The sequence below is a fragment of the Pleurodeles waltl genome, chromosome 6 (assembly GCF_031143425.1).
Source record: "Pleurodeles waltl isolate 20211129_DDA chromosome 6, aPleWal1.hap1.20221129, whole genome shotgun sequence".
NCBI classification, from domain to species: Eukaryota; Metazoa; Chordata; class Amphibia; order Caudata; family Salamandridae; genus Pleurodeles; species Pleurodeles waltl.
Window position 1 is genome coordinate 1,407,746,717 of NC_090445.1, and position 22,100 is coordinate 1,407,768,816.

Below are 22,100 nucleotides of genomic sequence, written 5' to 3' on the forward strand. Positions count from 1 at the left end.
GCTGGTGTTTAATGTATTTATGCCTGTGAAACCTGTTCATTTGGGTTGTAAGGTGCATTAGTAGATAGTAAGTTAGTAAATTCTTAAATAAATTGGATGAAATTGCACAAGTGGTTCTTCTGTTTGTTGGAAGCAAACTCTGATGTGACTCAGGTATAAAAAAAGATTGTATACGTTTTGCCTTGATTTTGAGAGAGAATCACATGCCCACTATCCTAACTCACAGCTTTCTTCTTGATATCTGCATATCAGGAATACTGGCAGAAGGATGACTAAGGTGGTGCGAGACTTCCTTTATGCCCAGCAGGTGCAAGCCCCCATTGAGCTATATGCCGACTGGCTGCTGGTTGGCCACGTGGATGAATTCATGACCTTTGTTCCAGCCAATGATCTAAAGGTAATGGAAACTGGTTATTTTAAAACATAAGGGTTATGTTCTACGAGGAAGTTGTGAAGGAGTTGTGTGAAAAGGGCACATAAATTGTACCACTATTCAATTGTAAGGGATGGTAATTGCTATTAAACATCACCAAAATACACTTGATATTTTAAGACATAAGAAAACAATGAAACCATTGAGAAACATTTAACTGCTAGTAACATTATCATAACATAATTTACTACTGATTATCAACCTCCAAGATATTTTGGTTGAGAATATCCATTACAGAGTACTGAGGAACAACAAAGATTGAAAAGTTAGTGCATGTAGGGATGTATAGATGTACTTTTCCTAACTCCACATCCCTGTACCCTGAAGATAAATGTACCAGGTAGGTACATATATGTGGAGTTAAGCATCAAAAATATAAGTTTACTTGTCAATATTTTTCTCTCGATATTCTGCCTTCAATATTGTGCCCCGCCGATAATAAGGGGGCGATATTCAGGGTTCACACTATCAGAACATGAACATCACTCCTGTAAAACTTAATTTAGTGTTTGAGCTGTCAATAGCCTACAGATATGTGCACTTGAAAAACGTGTGTTAATAAGGTATGTTTCGATGTCAATAATTTTCAAAGTGAGAGACCTCTTTTTCTTCCTGCTTAGCTCTTCTGATCAAGTGCTGCAGTTTCTGCAGTAAGTCATATGTAGTGGTTTTATTCTTCAAGGTGACACAGAACATATCTAGGTGCAAATTACCATATTTTTAGGCTGTCCTGTTTCCAGTGTTTGTTTCGTGTGAATTTTAGTGATTATTTCTCACTGTTTTCCAAACCTTTTAAAATCATTCTTTACCAGTGTTTATTTAGTTGCCTAACCCACCAAATAGACCAAACACGTTCTTCCAGAGTTTACAAAACATGACGTTTTTCTGCAGTGATTGTTATAAAGCACATATTTAATTTAAAGGAGACCTAATGCAGGATATGCAGTGTCCTCCCTTTGGCAGTGTGTTCAAGGGACTAATGGTAAGCTGTTTGAAGCAGAGAAAGTCTGTGTATTGCAGTCTCACACACATCTCATTACCCTCTCTGACATCTTAGTACCTCTCGCACTGGCTCTGTCAAGACATTTTCTGATTTACAGGACTATTAATGTAGTAAAACATGTAAGAGTGCTACATTCGAATGTTTTGGTAAACAAATTCCTGGACACAGTTGGGGGTCATTCACCTACTCCTTAACTGAATTCTATGGCATTGTAGATGTGGTCAACGCTTTCAACACTATACTACCCTGTGAACCTTTTAAAATGTTAAATGACATCAGATTAATTTGTGGCCCTGCACTCTTTAGCTGACTATGTTCAGCTGGTGCTTCTGTTGTTTGGACATTCACAGCTGACGAGTGTCATTTTTGACCTTTTAACAGACTTCAAATTGTATTCTGGGATCTGAAAAGGTGCTATTAACATTGCAGTTGGGTAAAAAAGCCCGTATTAGCTAAAGTTGTCACAAATAACAATGGGACACCTTGGATCAATGGATTTTGTTAGTATATGAAAAGACGTGTCTTGTTTTCACCACTATACCATGTGCGTGGTGACAGCACTCTTTTTAAATGTACCTCTCACTATACCGTGCATTGAATGTTTAAACCAAGAGGTGTTTGGAATGTGATCTGCTATCAATACTATTAGAAGAGAGAGCAGATGCATTAATGGGTTTTACCCTGTCTGTGGCTGAATGTGATAGTACATATTGGCTAATGAGCTTGATGAGCCAGCCACTTCACCTGTCAGTGAAAGAATTAAGCACTGGCAAAGGATCAAATATTATTTTCATATTCCCAGATTATCTACAGTGTGTAAAATAATTAGACCAGTCCTAAAATATAGTTCTAAATGCTGCCCCTTTAATCCCAGCACACAAAACTGGAGGAAACAAAAGTAAGAAGAAATAGTTCTTTAGTCATATCCCTAAATGACAAAACTCAAGTAGAATAATCTTAAAGCAATATTTCTTGTTGCACCCATGTTTAACAAAGTTACAGTGTTTTGACCATTTCAGAAGGAAATAAAAAAACTCTTTCTCTTTCATTTTCTTTTTTTAAATGGCAGGTTAGTTTGTGGTTGTGCAAGTGTTTATCAGAGTTTATATGTTTACATTACTGAGAGCTGTTCCTCTTTTGTTAGGGTTTTATCAATTATTATACATTTAATCCTAAAAAAGGATACCTTACATATTTTGCTTCAGGCTACATAAATGCTCGTCAAAGAGTAAAAAAGCCTTCTTGTGCTCAACAGTTAATTTTAAAACATCATGAGGCCCTCTTATACATAGGACACACTGTCCTTGTTTGCATTATGATACATTTCTAAATAAGTGTGGCTGACACAGTTTGGGACAGTGCACCCTACTACTGCTAAAGCACTGCCACCACCCCCCCAGCAAACTCCTAACTGCCTTGGGGACAGAACATAGGTGAAAGCCAAACTGGTTGTTTAAAGCATCTTAGTCCTCATTTCACTGTGCATGCAGCAATCAGGCCTGCATTACAAAAGGGTGTTAGAGATTCACCTGTAGGCCGTTGCAGTGAGTGCTGCAGAGGCATGTTTGAGAGTACAAGAAATAACTTTCACCTTTTAAGGATAGCCCTTTCAGGCAAATTGTAAACCACCTCCTGCGGTGCACAGTCAGTGCATCTCTTGGTGGCTTTTTGCCTTTGCATCTGCTACTGTAATATGTATGGGCACAGTAGCAAAGTGTTTCCTCATTTCTACATGGACACTTTTTATAATACGACCCGTGGTCCACTTACATAATATGCTCAGCCTACATCAAGTTACCGTTTTCCTTTTCCTCTCTCAGAACCTTCACAGGATGACTGTATTGCAAAAATGTTGTTATAAACCCTCCAGGCTTAGCAATTACTGCAGAGTATTCTGTTATGGGCCAAATGATTCATTCTTTGCATGCAGAGGATAAATGAAGGTGTAATTGTCAGAATCTATGTCAAACAGGACCTCAGACAAGCAGAAGGCTCTTTTCTCATGGCAAATTCAGATATGTCATACAGTAGAAATGTTTCTACCTGCTCTTGTTCTTCAGATAACTCGCAATGTTTTTGATGCCAAATACTTTCTTCTCCAAAATCACCGTCCAGGACTCCCAGTCATAATTAGTTCACAGCCTATGGATTATCCTGTCCATAGTTCTCCATCTTACCTCTGTCTGTGGATGCTTACCGCCGGGACTTTTATAAAATGCTTAAGAGGCATATATTTTCTTCAATCTGGTGTCTACAACATAGCCCTGCAGTGTCCTTATTGGAAAAGAAGGGTCAGTCTTCTTCAGTCTCTTTAGTTTATACCTTGCTGCATGTCTTCGTCCTTCACTGCGGGACATTAGATGAAGCCTGGTGCATCTGTGGAGTCTTGAATTTTGTAGGTAGGTGAGTATTCGAACAAAGTAAAAAAGGAGGCCTAATATCCAAAATATGCAAGGAGGTCTTCTCTTTTGGCATAATATGTATCATGCAAATGCGTATCTGCCGATGGGGAATAACCAAAGTAATCTCAGAGAGAGCGCCTAAAGAAGTTTTATGTGATGAAACAGACTCCTCACAGAATTATTAGCCTCGCTATATGTTCAGTCCAGTCTCAGCTGGAGAGGTACTAAGTGGTATTATAGCCTCTACACTCTGGGCATACAACGGGGAGAAACCGTAGACTGTGTGTCCAAGTGAACATTGAAGAGATAGTATATGTAAAATAGTTGCTTCAGGAGGCCCGGCTGTTCTAGAGCATGAGTATCTGCTCTCAGTGCAGGGCAGGCTGATTTCATGCGCCATATTAGCAAGTTCATTGTTGATAACTTTAATTCCTGACAATTGAAAGTGAAAGTTATGCCATTACTGATCACCCTAAATAGCGGGTCTTATTTCTAAGATGGTAGACAGGAGGCATGGGGTGTACAAAGTGATTGTGTGTGGCTGAATTCTTCCCGCCCTACAAGGAGACCCATACCTGACCAGAGAGTGGGTCCTCGTGGCTCCATAGCAGCAGAGTGTCACAGTTTTATGCCTGGAGTTTGGGGCATATACTATTTGTGAGTTTGCAGTGTTACTTTACACAGCAAATGAACAGCTATCTAATCCTAAAATCTCCAGGGGGAAGCCTGATGCATAAATGAATAATTAAGAAACATATAAATACATTTGATGTTGCCATGATGTAGGGCCGCACTTCGATAATTTTTGATTATTGTCTTTAATGCACTCTTTTAATCACATCTAGATATATTTAATATATTTAATGCTATAGACAGATTTTCACAAGGCACTAAGAAAAATTTAACAAGCACAGATTCCAGTTTGAACATTTTGTATAGAACCGTAGACTTGTTGAATAGAAATGGCCATTATGGGACCATTTTGGCCTATATACAATCCACTGTACAAATTGTTCCATATGTTTTCTATGAAAAGGCAGATTCATGCTCATTTAAGTAGTCCGAGTTGGCCCATGTAGGTTATAAATATGATATATTGCAATTTATTTTGGGATGAACAGGCTATAAGTGGTTAGATTAAAATGGGAGCTATTACTGCAATACAAGTGGTACAGTTTTGCTACAATTTCCAATTACTATATGTAGTACATTGTATCCAAATCCTGCTCGTTACTACAAATTAGGGGGCTCCATAAACCAGCTTCACACTGGCACCACATGCATGCACAACAGACAACTGCACAACTGTAGACTGCCCATACCTGCAGTTCGCCACACACGTCACGAATCTTGGGCCCATTACCCTAGCCTGTGACGACATCACTCATCAGGGACAAAAGCACACAGTCCTCCACCAAGTCGAACTAAAATGTACTGAAAACGAATGCCCCCCAGGCAGAATAGACAGACACACACCTTCCATTTATTATGGAACTATGGAATGAAACATCTTGTAAGTCTCTTCACTCAACAAAATACCAAAGCATCACACATAAGGAACACACAGTGTCACAAGACTAAGCTTCCCACTAACTCAACGGTCATCACATAACACATTTCACACAATGTAGTAACCACTCATGTGAGTCAAAGCACTGAGTAACAAAGATATCTGTCGTGCACTCACCTCACCCATAAACAAAATTAGTCTTTAAAATATACTCACATTATGGTAAAACTGTAAACTTCGTACTTGTATAGCGCTCGTTTACCCTGAGGGCATCTTGGCACTTTTACACATACTGCTGTGGAACCCTTCTTGGCTTTCCCTGTGAAGTGCCCACTCATGGGCACCCCCAAGGTAAAGCCAGGCATCCCTAGCGCTGTTGGGGCCGTTGTGGACATTAAGCAAGCTATTGCCCAGAGTTAGACCCCATGATTAGATTGGCACCGACTGAGAGTTATCAGGTCTGAGGAAATTGAGCCCAAGACCTGCTGAGGTGGGAATTGAACCCTGGTCCCAGGGCACACCTCTTCATCAGGGTCTGCCGCTCTAACCATTGAGCCACACTTCTCCACATTATGGTAGGCACACACTAGAACATGTCACAGCATCTGATCAATACTAAACAATAAAACTTTACAAAGGAAAGTTTTTAGAGGATCAGAAATATTCCAATAATATATTCACCACATAACTCTGATGGCTAAACTGTGCTCTGACATCCGACCCGATATCTGAACCCAGTAAGCAAAACAGCTTAACAATTTACAAGTAACTCAAGGTAATCTTAGCCACACAGAAAAATATGCTCAAGATATACCGCTCATTGCCTTAACCCCTTCGCTGCCAGGCCTTTTCCCCCTCCAGTGCCAGGCCTTTTTTTGCCTATTTGGGGCAGTTCACGCTTAGGCCCTCATAACTTTTTGTCCACATAAGCTAACTAAGTCAAATTTGCGTCCTTTTTTTCCAACATCCTAGGGATTCTAGAGGTACCCAGACTTTGTGGGTTCCCCTGAAGGAGGCCAAGAAATTAGCCAAAATACAGTGAAAATTTCGTTTTTTTCAAAAAAATGGGAAAAAGTGGCTGCAGAAGAAGGCTTGTGGTTTTTCCCCTGAAAATGGCATCAACAAAGGGTTTGCGGTGCTAAACTCAGCAGCTTCCCAGCTTTCAGGAACAGGCAGACTTGCATCAGAAAACCCAATTTTTCAACACAATTTTGGCATTTTACTGAGACATAACCCATTTTTGTAATTTTTTGTGCTTTCAGCCTCCTTCCAGTCAGTGACAGAAATGGGCATGAAACCAATGCTGGATCCCAGAAACCTAAACATTTCTGAAAAGTAGACAAAATTCTGAATTCAGCAAGGGGTCATTTGTGTAGATCCTACAAGGGTTTCCTACAGAAAATAACAACTGAAAAAGAAAAATATTGAAATTGAGGTGAAAAAAACATCAATTTTTCTCTACGTTTTCCTCTGTAACTTTTCCCTGCAATGTCAGATTATCAAAAGCAATATACCGTTACGTCTGCTGGACTCCTCTGGTTGTGGGGATATATAGTGCTTGTAGGTTCATAAAGAACCCGAGGTACCCAGAGCCAATAAATGAGCTGCACCCTGCAGTGCGTTTTCATTCTATACCGGGTATACAGCAATTCATTTGCTAAAATATAAAGAGTAAAAAATAGCTATCAAGAAAACCTGTGTATTTCCAAAAAGGGCACAAGATAAGGTGTTGAGGAGCAGTGGTTATTTGCACATCTCTGAATTCCAGGGTGACCATACTAGCATGTGAATTACAGGGCATTTCTCAAATAGATGTCTTTTTTACACACTCTCCTATATTTGGAAGGAAAAAATGTAGAGAAAGACAAGGGGCAATAACACTTGTTTTGCTAATCTATGTTCCCCCAAGTCTCCCGATAAAAATGATACCTCACTTGTGTGGGTAGGCCTAGCGTCCGCGACAGGAAACGCCCCAAAACGCAACGTGGACACATCCAATTTTTTTTAAAAGAAAACAGAGGTGTTTTTTGCAAAGTGTCTACCTGTAGATTTTGGCCTCTAGCTCAGCCGGCACCTAGGGAAAACTACCAAACCTGTGCATTTATGAAAACTAGAGACCTAGGGGAATCCAAGATGGGGTGACTTGTGGGGCTCTGACCAGGTTCTGTTACCCAGAATCCTTTGCAAACCTCAAAAGTTGGCTAAAAAAACACATGTTCCTCACATTTCTGGGCAGAAAGTTCTGGAATCTGAGAGGAGCCACAAATTTCCTTCCACCCAGCGATCCCCCAAGTCTCCTGATAAAAATGATACCTCACTTGTGTGGGTAGGCCTAGCGCCCACGACAGGAAACGCCCCAAAGCGCAACGTGGACACATCCAATTTTTTTAAAGAAAACAGAGGTGTTTTTTGCAAAGTGCCTACCTGTAGATTTTGGCCTCTAGCTCAGCCGGCACCTAGGGAAACCTACCAAACCTGTGCATTTCTGAAAACTAGAGACCTAGGGGAATCCAAGATGGGGTGACTTGTGGGGCTCTGACCAGGTTCTGTTACCCAGAATCCTTTGCAAACCTCAGAATTTGGCTAAAAAACACATGTTCCTCACATTTCTGTGGCAGAAAGTTCTGGAATCTGAGAGGAGCCACAAATTTCCTTCCACCCAGCGTTCCCCAAGTCTCCTGATAAAAATGATACCGCACTTGTGTGGGTAGGCCTAGCGCCCGTGACAGGAAACGCCCCAAAGCGCAACGTGGACACATCCAATTTTTTTAAAGAAAACAGAGGTGTTTTTTGCAAAGTGCCTACCTGTAGTTTTTGGCCTCTAGCTTAGCCGACACCTAGGGAAAACTACCAAACCTGTGCATTTCTGAAAACTAGAGACCTAGGGGAATCCAAGATGGGGTGACTTGTGGGGCTCTGACCAGGTTCTGTTACCCAGAATCCTTTGCAAACCTCAGAATTTGGCTAAAAAACACATGTTCCTCACATTTCTGTGGCAGAAAGTTCTGGAATCTGAGAGGAGCCACAAATTTCCTTCCACCCAGCGTTCCCCCAAGTCTCCTGATAAAAATGATACCGCACTTGTGTGGGTAGGCCTAGCGCCCGTGACAGGAAACGCCCCAAAGCGCAACGTGGACACATCCAATTTTTTGAAAGAAAACAGAGGTGTTTTTTGCAAAGTGCCTACCTGTAGATTTTGGCCTCTAGCTCAGCCGGCACCTAGGGAAACCTACCAAACCTGTGCATTTCTGAAAACTAGAGACCTAGGGGAATCCAAGATGGGGTGACTTGTGGGGCTCTGACCAGGTTCTGTTACCCAGAATCCTTTGCAAACCTCAGAATTTGGCTAAAAACACATGTTCCTCATATTTCTGTGGCAGAAAGTTCTGGAATCTGAGAGGAGCCACAAATTTCCTTCCACCCAGCGTTCCCCCAAGTCTCCTGATAAAAATGATACCGCACTTGTGTGGGTAGGCCTAGCGCCCGTGACAGGAAACGCCCCAAAGCGCAACGTGGACACATCCAATTTTTTTAAAGAAAACAGAGGTGTTTTTTGCAAAGTGCCTACCTGTAGTTTTTGGCCTCTAGCTCAACCGACACCTAGGGAAACCTACCAAACCTGTGCATTTCTGAAAACTAGAGACCTAGGGGAATCCAAGATGGGGTGACTTGTGGGGCTCTGACCAGGTTCTGTTACCCAGAATCCTTTGCAAACCTCAAAATTTGGCTAATTAAACCCATGTTCCTCACATTTCTGTGGCAGAAAGTTCTGGAATCTGAGAGGAGCCACAAATTTCCTTCCACCCGGCGTTCCCCCAAGTCTCCCGATAAAAATGATACCTCACTTGTGTGGGTAGGCCTAGCGCCCGCAACAGGAAACGCCCCAAAGCGCAACGTGGACACATCCAATTTTTTTAAAGAAAACAGAGGTGTTTTTTGCAAAGTGTCCACCTGTAGATTTTGGCCTCTAGCTCAGCTGGCACCTAGGGAAAACTACCAAACCTGTGCATTTATGAAAACTAGAGACCTAGGGGAATCCAAGATGGGGTGACTTGTGGGGCTCTGACTAGGTTCTGTTACCCAGAATCCTTTGCAAACCTCAAAATGTTGCTAAAAAAACACATGTTCCTCACATTTCTGTGGCAGAAAGTTCTGGAATCTGAGAGGAGCCACAAATTTCCTTCCACCCAGCGTTCCCCCAAGTCTCCCGATAAAAATGATACCTCACTTGTGTGGGTAGGCCTAGCGCCCGCGACAGGAAATGCCCCAAAGCGCAACGTGGACACATCCAATTTTTTTGAAGAAAACAGAGGTGTTTTTTGCAAAGTGCCTACCTGTAGATTTTGGCTTCTAGCTCAGCCGGCACCTAGGGAAACCTACCAAACCTGTGCATTTCTGAAAACTAGAGACCTAGGGGAATCCAAGATGGGGTGACTTGTGGGGCTCTGACCAGGTTCTGTTACCCAGAATCCTTTGCAAACCTCAAAATTTGGCTAAAAAAACACATGTTCCTCATATTTCTGTGGCAGAAAGTTCTGGAATCTGGGAGGAGCCACAAATTTCCTTCCACCCAGCGTTCCCCCAAGTCTCCCGATAAAAATGATACCTCACTTGTGTGGGTAGGCCTAGCGCCCGCGACAGGAAACGCCCCAAAGCGCAACGTGGACACATCCAATTTTTTTAAAGAAAACAGAGGTGTTTTTTGCAAAGTGCCTACCTGTAGTTTTTGGCCTCTAGCTCAGCCGGCACCTAGGGAAACCTACCAAACCTGTGCATTTCTGAAAACTAGAGACCTAGGGGAATCCAAGATGGGGTGACTTGTGGGGCTCTGACTAGGTTCTGTTACCCAGAATCCTTTGCAAACCTCAAAATGTTGCTAAAAAAACACATGTTCCTCACATTTCTGTGGCAGAAAGTTCTGGAATCTGAGAGGAACCACAAATTTCCTTCCACCCAGCGTTCCCCCAAGTCTCCCGATAAAAATGATTCCTCACTTGTGTGGGTAGGCCTAGCGCCCGCGACAGGAAATGCCCCAAAGCGCAACGTGGACACATCCAATTTTTTTGAAGAAAACAGAGGTGTTTTTTGCAAAGTGCCTACCTGTAGATTTTGGCTTCTAGCTCAGCCGGCACCTAGGGAAACCTACCAAACCTGTGCATTTCTGAAAACTAGAGACCTAGGGGAATCCAAGATGGGGTGACTTGTGGGGCTCTGACCAGGTTCTGTTACCCAGAATCCTTTGCAAACCTCAGAATTTGGCTAAAAAACACATGTTCCTCACATTTCTGTGGCAGAAAGTTCTGGAATCTGAGAGGAGCCACAAATTTCCTTCCACCCAGCGTTCCCCCAAGTCTTATGATAAAAATGATACCGCACTTGTGTGGGTAGGCCTAGCGCCCGTGACAGGAAACGCCCCAAAGCGCAACGTGGACACATCCAATTTTTTGAAAGAAAACAGAGGTGTTTTTTGCAAAGTGCCTACCTGTAGATTTTGGCCTCTAGCTCAGCCGGCACCTAGGGAAACCTACCAAACCTGTGCATTTCTGAAAACTAGAGACCTAGGGGAATCCAAGATGGGGTGACTTGTGGGGCTCTGACCAGGTTCTGTTACCCAGAATCCTTTGCAAACCTCAGAATTTGGCTAAAAACACATGTTCCTCATATTTCTGTGGCAGAAAGTTCTGGAATCTGAGAGGAGCCACAAATTTCCTTCCACCCAGCGTTCCCCCAAGTCTCCTGATAAAAATGATACCTCACTTGTGTGGGTAGGCCTAGCGCCCGCAACAGGAAACGCCCCAAAGCGCAACGTGGACACATCCAATTTTTTTAAAGAAAACAGAGGTGTTTTTTGCAAAGTGTCCACCTGTAGATTTTGGCCTCTAGCTCAGCTGGCACCTAGGGAAAACTACCAAACCTGTGCATTTATGAAAACTAGAGACCTAGGGGAATCCAAGATGGGGTGACTTGTGGGGCTCTGACTAGGTTCTGTTACCCAGAATCCTTTGCAAACCTCAAAATGTTGCTAAAAAAACACATGTTCCTCACATTTCTGTGGCAGAAAGTTCTGGAATCTGAGAGGAGCCACAAATTTCCTTCCACCCAGCGTTCCCCCAAGTCTCCCGATAAAAATGATACCTCACTTGTGTGGGTAGGCCTAGCGCCCGCGACAGGAAATGCCTCAAAGCGCAACGTGGACACATCCAATTTTTTTGAAGAAAACAGAGGTGTTTTTTGCAAAGTGCCTATCTGTAGATTTTGGCTTCTAGCTCAGCCGGCACCTAGGGAAACCTACCAAACCTGTGCATTTCTGAAAACTAGAGACCTAGGGGAATCCAAGATGGGGTGACTTGTGGGGCTCTGACCAGGTTCTGTTACCCAGAATCCTTTGCAAACCTCAAAATTTGGCTAAAAAAACACATGTTCCTCATATTTCTGTGGCAGAAAGTTCTGGAATCTGGGAGGAGCCACAAATTTCCTTCCACCCAGCGTTCCCCCAAGTCTCCCGATAAAAATGATACCTCACTTGTGTGGGTAGGCCTAGCGCCCGCGACAGGAAACGCCCCAAAGCGCAACGTGGACACATCCAATTTTTTTAAAGAAAACACAGGTGTTTTTTGCAAAGTGTGCCTACCTGTAGTTTTTGGCCTCTAGCTCATCCGGCACCTAGGGAAACCTACCAAACCTGTGCATTTCTGAAAACTAGAGACCTAGGGGAATCCAAGATGGGGTGACTTGTGGGGCTCTGACTAGGTTCTGTTACCCAGAATCCTTTGCAAACCTCAAAATTTTGCTAAAAAAACACATGTTCCTCACATTTCTGTGGCAGAAAGTTCTGGAATCTGAGAGGAGCCACAAATTTCCTTCCACCCAGCGTTCCCCCAAGTCTCCCGATAAAAATGATACCTCACTTGTGTGGGTAGGCCTAGCGCCCGCGACAGGAAATGCCCCAAAGCGCAACGTGGACACATCCAATTTTTTTGAAGAAAACAGAGGTGTTTTTTGCAAAGTGCCTACCTGTAGATTTTGGCTTCTAGCTCAGCCGGCACCTAGGGAAACCTACCAAACCTGTGCATTTCTGAAAACTAGAGACCTAGGGGAATCCAAGATGGGGTGACTTGTGGGGCTCTGACCAGGTTCTGTTACCCAGAATCCTTTGCAAACCTCAAAATTTGGCTAAAAAAACACATGTTCCTCATATTTCTGTGGCAGAAAGTTCTGGAATCTGGGAGGAGCCACAAATTTCCTTCCACCCAGCGTTCCCCCAAGTCTCCCGATAAAAATGATACCTCACTTGTGTGGGTAGGCATAGCGCCCGCGACAGGAAACGCCCCAAAGCGCAACGTGGACACATCCAATTTTTTTAAAGAAAACAGAGGTGTTTTTTGCAAAGTGCCTACCTGTAGTTTTTGGCCTCTAGCTCAGCCGGCACCTAGGGAAACCTATCAAACCTGTGCATTTCTGAAAACTAGAGACCTAGGGGAATCCAAGATGGGGTGACTTGTGGGGCTCTGACTAGGTTCTGTTACCCAGAATCCTTTGCAAACCTCAAAATGTTGCTAAAAAAACACATGTTCCTCACATTTCTGTGGCAGAAAGTTCTGGAATCTGAGAGGAACCACAAATTTCCTTCCACCCAGCGTTCCCCCAAGTCTCCCGATAAAAATGATACCTCACTTGTGTGGGTAGGCCTAGCGCCCGCGACAGGAAATGCCCCAAAGCGCAACGTGGACACATCCAATTTTTTTGAAGAAAACAGAGGTGTTTTTTGCAAAGTGCCTACCTGTAGATTTTGGCTTCTAGCTCAGCCGGCACCTAGGGAAACCTACCAAACCTGTGCATTTCTGAAAACTAGAGACCTAGGGGAATCCAAGATGGGGTGACTTGTGGGGCTCTGACCAGGTTCTGTTACCCAGAATCCTTTGCAAACCTCAGAATTTGGCTAAAAAACACATGTTCCTCACATTTCTGTGGCAGAAAGTTCTGGAATCTGAGAGGAGCCACAAATTTCCTTCCACCCAGCGTTCCCCCAAGTCTTATGATAAAAATGATACCGCACTTGTGTGGGTAGGCCTAGCGCCCGTGACAGGAAACGCCCCAAAGCGCAACGTGGACACATCCAATTTTTTGAAAGAAAACAGAGGTGTTTTTTGCAAAGTGCCTACCTGTAGATTTTGGCCTCTAGCTCAGCCGGCACCTAGGGAAACCTACCAAACCTGTGCATTTCTGAAAACTAGAGACCTAGGGGAATCCAAGATGGGGTGACTTGTGGGGCTCTGACCAGGTTCTGTTACCCAGAATCCTTTGCAAACCTCAGAATTTGGCTAAAAACACATGTTCCTCATATTTCTGTGGCAGAAAGTTCTGGAATCTGAGAGGAGCCACAAATTTCCTTCCACCCAGCGTTCCCCCAAGTCTCCTGATAAAAATGATACCTCACTTGTGTGGGTAGGCCTAGCGCCCGCAACAGGAAACGCCCCAAAGCGCAACGTGGACACATCCAATTTTTTTAAAGAAAACAGAGGTGTTTTTTGCAAAGTGTCCACCTGTAGATTTTGGCCTCTAGCTCAGCTGGCACCTAGGGAAAACTACCAAACCTGTGCATTTATGAAAACTAGAGACCTAGGGGAATCCAAGATGGGGTGACTTGTGGGGCTCTGACTAGGTTCTGTTACCCAGAATCCTTTGCAAACCTCAAAATGTTGCTAAAAAAACACATGTTCCTCACATTTCTGTGGCAGAAAGTTCTGGAATCTGAGAGGAGCCACAAATTTCCTTCCACCCAGCGTTCCCCCAAGTCTCCCGATAAAAATGATACCTCACTTGTGTGGGTAGGCCTAGCGCCCGCGACAGGAAATGCCTCAAAGCGCAACGTGGACACATCCAATTTTTTTGAAGAAAACAGAGGTGTTTTTTGCAAAGTGCCTATCTGTAGATTTTGGCTTCTAGCTCAGCCGGCACCTAGGGAAACCTACCAAACCTGTGCATTTCTGAAAACTAGAGACCTAGGGGAATCCAAGATGGGGTGACTTGTGGGGCTCTGACCAGGTTCTGTTACCCAGAATCCTTTGCAAACCTCAAAATTTGGCTAAAAAAACACATGTTCCTCATATTTCTGTGGCAGAAAGTTCTGGAATCTGGGAGGAGCCACAAATTTCCTTCCACCCAGCGTTCCCCCAAGTCTCCCGATAAAAATGATACCTCACTTGTGTGGGTAGGCCTAGCGCCCGCGACAGGAAACGCCCCAAAGCGCAACGTGGACACATCCAATTTTTTTAAAGAAAACAGAGGTGTTTTTTGCAAAGTGTGCCTACCTGTAGTTTTTGGCCTCTAGCTCAGCCGGCACCTAGGGAAACCTACCAAACCTGTGCATTTCTGAAAACTAGAGACCTAGGGGAATCCAAGATGGGGTGACTTGTGGGGCTCTGACTAGGTTCTGTTACCCAGAATCCTTTGCAAACCTCAAAATTTTGCTAAAAAAACACATGTTCCTCACATTTCTGTGGCAGAAAGTTCTGGAATCTGAGAGGAGCCACAAATTTCCTTCCACCCAGCGTTCCCCCAAGTCTCCCGATAAAAATGATACCTCACTTGTGTGGGTAGGCCTAGCGCCCGCGACAGGAAATGCCCCAAAGCGCAACGTGGACACATCCAATTTTTTTAAAGAAAACAGAGGTGTTTTTTGCAAAGTGCCTACCTGTAGTTTTTGGCCTCTAGCTCAGCCGACACCTAGGGAAACCTACCAAACCTGTGCATTTCTGAAAACTAGAGACCTAGGGGAATCCAAGATGGGGTGACTTGTGGGGCTCTGACCAGGTTCTGTTACCCAGAATCCTTTGCAAACCTCAAAATTTGGCTAATTAAACCCATGTTCCTCACATTTCTGTGGCAGAAAGTTCTGGAATCTGAGAGGAGCCACAAATTTCCTTCCACCCGGCGTTCCCCCAAGTCTCCCGATAAAAATGATACCTCACTTGTGTGGGTAGGCCTAGCGCCCGCAACAGGAAACGCCCCAAAGCGCAACGTGGACACATCCAATCTTTTTAAAGAAAACAGAGGTGTTTTTTGCAAAGTGTCCACCTGTAGATTTTGGCCTCTAGCTCAGCTGGCACCTAGGGAAAACTACCAAACCTGTGCATTTATGAAAACTAGAGACCTAGGGGAATCCAAGATGGGGTGACTTGTGGGGCTCTGACTAGGTTCTGTTACCCAGAATCCTTTGCAAACCTCAAAATGTTGCTAAAAAAACACATGTTCCTCACATTTCTGTGGCAGAAAGTTCTGGAATCTGAGAGGAGCCACAAATTTCCTTCCACCCAGCGTTCCCCCAAGTCTCCCGATAAAAATGATACCTCACTTGTGTGGGTAGGCCTAGCGCCCGCGACAGGAAATGCCCCAAAGCGCAACGTGGACACATCCAATTTTTTTGAAGAAAACAGAGGTGTTTTTTGCAAAGTGCCTATCTGTAGATTTTGGCTTCTAGCTCAGCCGGCACCTAGGGAAACCTACCAAACCTGTGCATTTCTGAAAACTAGAGACCTAGGGGAATCCAAGATGGGGTGACTTGTGGGGCTCTGACCAGGTTCTGTTACCCAGAATCCTTTGCAAACCTCAAAATTTGGCTAAAAAAACACATGTTCCTCATATTTCTGTGGCAGAAAGTTCTGGAATCTGGGAGGAGCCACAAATTTCCTTCCACCCAGCGTTCCCCCAAGTCTCCCGATAAAAATGATACCTCACTTGTGTGGGTAGGCCTAGCGCCCGCGACAGGAAACGCCCCAAAGCGCAACGTGGACACATCCAATTTTTTTAAAGAAAACACATTTTTTTTTTGCAAAGTGCCTACCTGTAGTTTTTGGCCTCTAGCTCAGCCGGCACCTAGGGAAACCTACCAAACCTGTGCATTTCTGAAAACTAGAGACCTAGGGGAATCCAAGATGGGGTGACTTGTGGGGCTCTGACTAGGTTCTGTTACCCAGAATCCTTTGCAAACCTCAAAATTTGGCTAAAAAAACACATGTTCCTCATATTTCTGTGGCAGAAAGTTCTGGAATCTGGGAGGAGCCACAAATTTCCTTCCACCCAGCGTTCCCCCAAGTCTCCCGATAAAAATTATACCTCACTTGTGTGGGTAGGCCAGCGCCCGCGACAGGAAACGCCCCAAAGCGCAACGTGGACACATCCAATTTTTTGAAAGAAAACAGAGGTGTTTTTTGCAAAGTGCCTACCTGTAGTTTTTGGCCTCTAGCTCAGCCGGCACCTAGGGAAACCTACCAAACCTGTGCATTTCTGAAAACTAGAGACCTAGGGGAATCCAAGATGGGGTGACTTGTGGGGCTCTGACCAGGTTCTGTTACCCAGAATCCTTTGCAAACCTCAGAATTTGGCTAAAAAACACATGTTCCTCACATTTCTGTGGCAGAAAGTTCTGGAATCTGAGAGGAGCCACAAATTTCCTTCCACCCAGCGTTCCCCCAAGTCTCCTGATAAAAATGATACCGCACTTGGGTGGGTAGGCCTAGCGCCCGTGACAGGAAACGCCCCAAAGCGCAACGTGGACACATCCAATTTTTTTAAAGAAAACACAGGTGTTTTTTGCAAAGTGCCTACCTGTAGTTTTTGGCCTCTAGCTCAGCCGGCACCTAGGGAAACCTACCAAACCTGTGCATTTCTGAAAACTAGAGACCTAGGGGAATCCAAGATGGGGTGACTTGTGGGGCTCTGACCAGGTTCTGTTACCCAGAATCCTTTGCAAACCTCAGAATTTGGCTAAAAAACACATGTTCCTCACATTTCTGTGGCAGAAAGTTCTGGAATCTGAGAGGAGCCACAAATTTCCTTCCACCCAGCGTTCCCCCAAGTCTCCCGATAAAAATGATACCTCACTTGTGTGGGTAGGCCTAGCGCCCGTGACAGGAAACGCCCCAAAGCGCAACGTGGACACATCCAATTTTTTTAAAGAAAACACAGGTGTTTTTTGCAAAGTGCCTACCTGTAGTTTTTGGCCTCTAGCTCAGCCGGCACCTAGGGAAACCTACCAAACCTGTGCATTTCTGAAAACTAGAGACCTAGGGGAATCCAAGATGGGGTGACTTGTGGGGCTCTGACTAGGTTCTGTTACCCAGAATCCTTTGCAAACCTCAAAATGTTGCTAAAAAAACACATGTTCCTCACATTTCTGTGGCAGAAAGTTCTGGAATCTGAGAGGAACCACAAATTTCCTTCCACCCAGCGTTCCCCCAAGTCTCCCGATAAAAATGATTCCTCACTTGTGTGGGTAGGCCTAGCGCCCGCGACAGGAAATGCCCCAAAGCGCAACGTGGACACATCCAATTTTTTTGAAGAAAACAGAGGTGTTTTTTGCAAAGTGCCTACCTGTAGATTTTGGCTTCTAGCTCAGCCGGCACCTAGGGAAACCTACCAAACCTGTGCATTTCTGAAAACTAGAGACCTAGGGGAATCCAAGATGGGGTGACTTGTGGGGCTCTGACCAGGTTCTGTTACCCAGAATCCTTTGCAAACCTCAGAATTTGGCTAAAAAACACATGTTCCTCACATTTCTGTGGCAGAAAGTTCTGGAATCTGAGAGGAGCCACAAATTTCCTTCCACCCAGCGTTCCCCCAAGTCTTATGATAAAAATGATACCGCACTTGTGTGGGTAGGCCTAGCGCCCGTGACAGGAAACGCCCCAAAGCGCAACGTGGACACATCCAATTTTTTGAAAGAAAACAGAGGTGTTTTTTGCAAAGTGCCTACCTGTAGATTTTGGCCTCTAGCTCAGCCGGCACCTAGGGAAACCTACCAAACCTGTGCATTTCTGAAAACTAGAGACCTAGGGGAATCCAAGATGGGGTGACTTGTGGGGCTCTGACCAGGTTCTGTTACCCAGAATCCTTTGCAAACCTCAGAATTTGGCTAAAAACACATGTTCCTCATATTTCTGTGGCAGAAAGTTCTGGAATCTGAGAGGAGCCACAAATTTCCTTCCACCCAGCGTTCCCCCAAGTCTCCTGATAAAAATGATACCTCACTTGTGTGGGTAGGCCTAGCGCCCGCAACAGGAAACGCCCCAAAGCGCAACGTGGACACATCCAATTTTTTTAAAGAAAACAGAGGTGTTTTTTGCAAAGTGTCCACCTGTAGATTTTGGCCTCTAGCTCAGCTGGCACCTAGGGAAAACTACCAAACCTGTGCATTTATGAAAACTAGAGACCTAGGGGAATCCAAGATGGGGTGACTTGTGGGGCTCTGACTAGGTTCTGTTACCCAGAATCCTTTGCAAACCTCAAAATGTTGCTAAAAAAACACATGTTCCTCACATTTCTGTGGCAGAAAGTTCTGGAATCTGAGAGGAGCCACAAATTTCCTTCCACCCAGCGTTCCCCCAAGTCTCCCGATAAAAATGATACCTCACTTGTGTGGGTAGGCCTAGCGCCCGCGACAGGAAATGCCTCAAAGCGCAACGTGGACACATCCAATTTTTTTGAAGAAAACAGAGGTGTTTTTTGCAAAGTGCCTATCTGTAGATTTTGGCTTCTAGCTCAGCCGGCACCTAGGGAAACCTACCAAACCTGTGCATTTCTGAAAACTAGAGACCTAGGGGAATCCAAGATGGGGTGACTTGTGGGGCTCTGACCAGGTTCTGTTACCCAGAATCCTTTGCAAACCTCAAAATTTGGCTAAAAAAACACATGTTCCTCATATTTCTGTGGCAGAAAGTTCTGGAATCTGGGAGGAGCCACAAATTTCCTTCCACCCAGCGTTCCCCCAAGTCTCCCGATAAAAATGATACCTCACTTGTGTGGGTAGGCCTAGCGCCCGCGACAGGAAACGCCCCAAAGCGCAACGTGGACACATCCAATTTTTTTAAAGAAAACAGAGGTGTTTTTTGCAAAGTGTGCCTACCTGTAGTTTTTGGCCTCTAGCTCATCCGGCACCTAGGGAAACCTACCAAACCTGTGCATTTCTGAAAACTAGAGACCTAGGGGAATCCAAGATGGGGTGACTTGTGGGGCTCTGACTAGGTTCTGTTACCCAGAATCCTTTGCAAACCTCAAAATTTTGCTAAAAAAACACATGTTCCTCACATTTCTGTGGCAGAAAGTTCTGGAATCTGAGAGGAGCCACAAATTTCCTTCCACCCAGCGTTCCCCCAAGTCTCCCGATAAAAATGATACCTCACTTGTGTGGGTAGGCCTAGCGCCCGCGACAGGAAATGCCCCAAAGCGCAACGTGGACACATCCAATTTTTTTGAAGAAAACAGAGGTGTTTTTTGCAAAGTGCCTACCTGTAGATTTTGGCTTCTAGCTCAGCCGGCACCTAGGGAAACCTACCAAACCTGTGCATTTCTGAAAACTAGAGACCTAGGGGAATCCAAGATGGGGTGACTTGTGGGGCTCTGACCAGGTTCTGTTACCCAGAATCCTTTGCAAACCTCAAAATTTGGCTAAAAAAACACATGTTCCTCATATTTCTGTGGCAGAAAGTTCTGGAATCTGGGAGGAGCCACAAATTTCCTTCCACCCAGCGTTCCCCCAAGTCTCCCGATAAAAATGATACCTCACTTGTGTGGGTAGGCATAGCGCCCGCGACAGGAAACGCCCCAAAGCGCAACGTGGACACATCCAATTTTTTTAAAGAAAACAGAGGTGTTTTTTGCAAAGTGCCTACCTGTAGTTTTTGGCCTCTAGCTCAGCCGGCACCTAGGGAAACCTATCAAACCTGTGCATTTCTGAAAACTAGAGACCTAGGGGAATCCAAGATGGGGTGACTTGTGGGGCTCTGACTAGGTTCTGTTACCCAGAATCCTTTGCAAACCTCAAAATGTTGCTAAAAAAACACATGTTCCTCACATTTCTGTGGCAGAAAGTTCTGGAATCTGAGAGGAACCACAAATTTCCTTCCACCCAGCGTTCCCCCAAGTCTCCCGATAAAAATGATACCTCACTTGTGTGGGTAGGCCTAGCGCCCGCGACAGGAAATGCCCCAAAGCGCAACGTGGACACATCCAATTTTTTTGAAGAAAACAGAGGTGTTTTTTGCAAAGTGCCTACCTGTAGATTTTGGCTTCTAGCTCAGCCGGCACCTAGGGAAACCTACCAAACCTGTGCATTTCTGAAAACTAGAGACCTAGGGGAATCCAAGATGGGGTGACTTGTGGGGCTCTGACCAGGTTCTGTTACCCAGAATCCTTTGCAAACCTCAGAATTTGGCTAAAAAACACATGTTCCTCACATTTCTGTGGCAGAAAGTTCTGGAATCTGAGAGGAGCCACAAATTTCCTTCCACCCAGCGTTCCCCCAAGTCTTATGATAAAAATGATACCGCACTTGTGTGGGTAGGCCTAGCGCCCGTGACAGGAAACGCCCCAAAGCGCAACGTGGACACATCCAATTTTTTGAAAGAAAACAGAGGTGTTTTTTGCAAAGTGCCTACCTGTAGATTTTGGCCTCTAGCTCAGCCGGCACCTAGGGAAACCTACCAAACCTGTGCATTTCTGAAAACTAGAGACCTAGGGGAATCCAAGATGGGGTGACTTGTGGGGCTCTGACCAGGTTCTGTTACCCAGAATCCTTTGCAAACCTCAGAATTTGGCTAAAAACACATGTTCCTCATATTTCTGTGGCAGAAAGTTCTGGAATCTGAGAGGAGCCACAAATTTCCTTCCACCCAGCGTTCCCCCAAGTCTCCTGATAAAAATGATACCTCACTTGTGTGGGTAGGCCTAGCGCCCGCAACAGGAAACGCCCCAAAGCGCAACGTGGACACATCCAATTTTTTTAAAGAAAACAGAGGTGTTTTTTGCAAAGTGTCCACCTGTAGATTTTGGCCTCTAGCTCAGCTGGCACCTAGGGAAAACTACCAAACCTGTGCATTTATGAAAACTAGAGACCTAGGGGAATCCAAGATGGGGTGACTTGTGGGGCTCTGACTAGGTTCTGTTACCCAGAATCCTTTGCAAACCTCAAAATGTTGCTAAAAAAACACATGTTCCTCACATTTCTGTGGCAGAAAGTTCTGGAATCTGAGAGGAGCCACAAATTTCCTTCACCCAGCGTTCCCCAAGTCTCCCGATAAAAATGATACCTCACTTGTGTGTGGGTAGGCCTAGCGCCCGCGACAGGAAATGCCTCAAAGCGCAACGTGGACACATCCAATTTTTTTGAAGAAAACAGAGGTGTTTTTTGCAAAGTGCCTATCTGTAGATTTTGGCTTCTAGCTCAGCCGGCACCTAGGGAAACCTACCAAACCTGTGCATTTCTGAAAACTAGAGACCTAGGGGAATCCAAGATGGGGTGACTTGTGGGGCTCTGACCAGGTTCTGTTACCCAGAATCCTTTGCAAACCTCAAAATTTGGCTAAAAAAACACATGTTCCTCATATTTCTGTGGCAGAAAGTTCTGGAATCTGGGAGGAGCCACAAATTTCCTTCCACCCAGCGTTCCCCCAAGTCTCCCGATAAAAATGATACCTCACTTGTGTGGGTAGGCCTAGCGCCCGCGACAGGAAACGCCCCAAAGCGCAACGTGGACACATCCAATTTTTTTAAAGAAAACAGAGGTGTTTTTTGCAAAGTGTGCCTACCTGTAGTTTTTGGCCTCTAGCTCAGCCGGCACCTAGGGAAACCTACCAAACCTGTGCATTTCTGAAAACTAGAGACCTAGGGGAATCCAAGATGGGGTGACTTGTGGGGCTCTGACTAGGTTCTGTTACCCAGAATCCTTTGCAAACCTCAAAATTTTGCTAAAAAAAC

General features: G+C 44.7%; 1 protein-coding gene across 1 annotated transcript in view; it reads left to right on the top strand.

Annotated features, from left to right (window-relative positions):
* LOC138300898 (protein-arginine deiminase type-3-like) overlaps nt 1–22,100 on the top strand; it is a 624,978-nt gene that overhangs the window by 411,634 nt on the left and 191,244 nt on the right. Inside the window, exon 12 of the mRNA XM_069240758.1 lies at nt 253–397. Within this exon, the coding sequence (XP_069096859.1) occupies nt 253–397 (145 nt within the window). The remainder of the gene's footprint in view (nt 1–252; nt 398–22,100) is intronic.